This window comes from Colobus angolensis, unplaced genomic scaffold (assembly GCF_000951035.1).
Source record: "Colobus angolensis palliatus isolate OR3802 unplaced genomic scaffold, Cang.pa_1.0 Scaffold96, whole genome shotgun sequence".
Taxonomy (NCBI): domain Eukaryota; kingdom Metazoa; phylum Chordata; class Mammalia; order Primates; family Cercopithecidae; genus Colobus; species Colobus angolensis.
This window is the reverse complement of record NW_012123598.1, coordinates 927,319-930,005: the sequence shown is the minus strand read 5'-3', so window position 1 is coordinate 930,005 and position 2,687 is coordinate 927,319. Positions and strand designations below refer to the sequence as shown.

At 51.4% G+C, this 2,687-nt stretch overlaps 1 protein-coding gene across 1 annotated transcript in view; it reads right to left on the bottom strand.

Annotated features, from left to right (window-relative positions):
- Positions 1–2,116: 2,116 nt before the first annotated feature.
- Positions 2,117–2,687, bottom strand: part of ZIM2 (zinc finger, imprinted 2) — a 32,913-nt gene continuing 32,342 nt past the window's right edge. The window contains exon 6 of the mRNA XM_011932566.1: positions 2,117–2,659. Coding sequence (XP_011787956.1) covers positions 2,117–2,659 — 543 coding nt within the window. The remainder of the gene's footprint in view (positions 2,660–2,687) is intronic.

Genomic DNA, 2,687 nt, shown 5'->3' with positions numbered 1-2,687 from the left:
TGATTCTATTTCATAAGAAATCTTATGCCCAAACTTCGTTAAAGGAATAGCATCTACCCATTTGTTTACTAATACAAAGTATATTGGTAAACATCGTTAAAAAGAGCTAGGTAGAAAATTCTGCATATCATATGCTACCATTTGTGAAGAAAGGTGTACTATATATCTTTCCAGAATATTCTATGCATATAAATATTCATATATATGCTTACATATAGTAAGTGGTTGCTTCTAGTGAGGGGGGACTTGGTAGCTGGGAGACACAGGAGTAAGAACGGTATTTTTTTTTAACTTTATAAATTGTGGACTACACGAATGTATTACCCCATAAAATAATCTTCCAATGATTATAGTCATGTGAAGTTATGAGATTATAACTTTCATTTCACCATTGTAGTAGGTGGATTACGTTCCTAACTCCTACTTTTCACCCTTCCCTGTGACCACACACTTGGGAAGGCTCTTCCTGTGCTGCTTCTAGGCTTGACTAGGAGGCCTGCTTTGGCCTGTGGAACTAGATCCAAATGTGACAATATCAGAGGCTTGAAAGCGTGCCTGTGTGTCCACTCCCTCTCAGACTCCTGCCACCTCCCTGAGAACACACCTGGGTCAGATGGGAGTCAGGAGGAGAAAATCAAATTGGCCCAGCCGAGCCCTCCTGGTGCAGGGTCCAGACCAAGCCTGGTCCAGACCAACAGAACCAGCAGCTGACCTGTAGATGCATGAGAAATAGTCAATGGAGAAAGGAGGGCTGGATGATTTGTTACACAGCAAGAGCTGACTGATACAAGCATTAAAGTCAGGTCTTTGAGGTAGGGGGAAAAATGCTGGAGATAGGTAGGTGTTTCCTCATACTGAAAAAATGCCTGGCATTCCCCACTCTAAAAATCTTTTGTAGAGGAGAGGCACTCCCTTCTTCTAGAATAACTTCCAGCTCTAGATTTCTCCTGCTCATTTTCTTTAAGCACTGTTTCTATCTTAGTGAATCCAGATTTCTTCTTTAGACTCTGCTCCTTTAGTAAATATGCCAAGTTGGCCAAAGGAACCAAACCTTTTATTTGCTTTAACTGAATTAAATTTACTGAGCAAGTGTTTACTCAATAATAAAATCCACAATGAAAAGGCCAGCTGGCCAGGCACGGTGGCTCAGGCCTGCACTTTGGGAGGCCAAGGTGGGCAGATCGCCTAAGGTTAGGAGTTCGAGACCAGCCTGGCCAACACGGTGAAACCCTGCCTCTACTAAAAATACAAAAATTAGGTCGGGTGTATTGGCTCACACCTGTAATCCCAGCACTTTGGGAGGCGAAGGCGGGTTGATAACGAGGTCAGGAGATCGAGACCATCCTAGCCAACATGGTGAAACCCCGCCTCTACTAAAATATAAAAAATTAGTCCCGGTGTGGTGGTGCGTGCCTGTAGTCCCAGCTACTTGTGAGGCTGAGGCAGGGGAATCGCTTGAACCCGGGAGGCGGAGGTTGCAGTGAGCTGAGATTGTGTCACTGCACCCCAGCCTGGGTGACAGAGCAAGACTCCGCCTCAAAACAAACAAACAAAAAAAATTCGCCAGGCGCCTGTAATTTCAACTACTCGGGAGGCTGAGGCAGGAGAATCGCTTGAACCCGGGAGGCGGAGGTGGCAGTGAGCCGAGATCGCACCACTGCACTCTAGCCTGAGTGACAGAGCAAGACTCTGTCTCGAAAAAAAAGAAAGAAAGAAAGAAGGAAGGGAGGGAGGGAGCGAAGGAAGGAAGGAAAGAAAGAAAAAGAAAGGGCCAGCCATAGGTGTTTCTGCAGGTCTACTTGCCTGTGCCCCATTTATAATTTTGTACCAGGAGACCACAGGGGAGTCTGGCAGATACAGACTGAGGTATCTGGGACTGAGGTACAGTCCCAGCCCTGTGTCTTCCCCACTGTGTGCCCTCAGGCAAGTTAACAAGCTTCTCTGAGCCTCGGTTTCCTCACAGGAAGCATTGGGGATAACACAGTTTTCTCCCCCACAGCATTGTGAGGTAGGAAAGGAGGCATGCAGTAGTGCAGCGCCTGCTGTACACGGCCCCAGTTAACCTCAGCTGTTAATCTGCTGCTGGTCCACGCGGATATCTGCTAGGGCACCCCGGTCAACAGGCTTCTCCCTGTGAGAGCCCAGGTGTTGAGTCAGGCGTAGGAGCTGGGCCAAGGCGTCCCGCACTGTCTGCATGCGTCCTCTGGTGTCGGATGAGCGCGGAGGAGAAGCTGAAGGCCTTCCCGCAGCCGCTGCACTCGTAGGGCTTCTCCCCGGTGTGCACGGTGTGGTGCTGGATCAGGTAGGAGCGGTTGCTGAAGGCCTTGCCGCACTCGGGGCAGGCGTAGGGCCGCTCGCCCGTGTGCGTGCGCTGGTGCAGGGTGAGCGAGGAGCCCTGGCTGAAGGCCTTGCCGCACTCGCCGCACCTGTAGGGCCGCTCCCCGGTGTGGATCTTCTGGTGCTCGATGAGCGAGGACACGTGGCTGAAGGCGGCCGCGCACTGCGGGCACCTGTAGGGCCGCTCACCGGTGTGCACGAGGCGGTGCTGGAGGAGGTGGGAGCGGTTGCTGAAGCTCTTGCCGCAGTCGTGGCAGGGGTAGGGCCGCTCTCCGGTGTGCGTGCGCTGGTGCTGCGTCAGGTGCGACACCTGGGTGAAGGCCTTGGCGCACCGGCCGCACGCGTAGGGC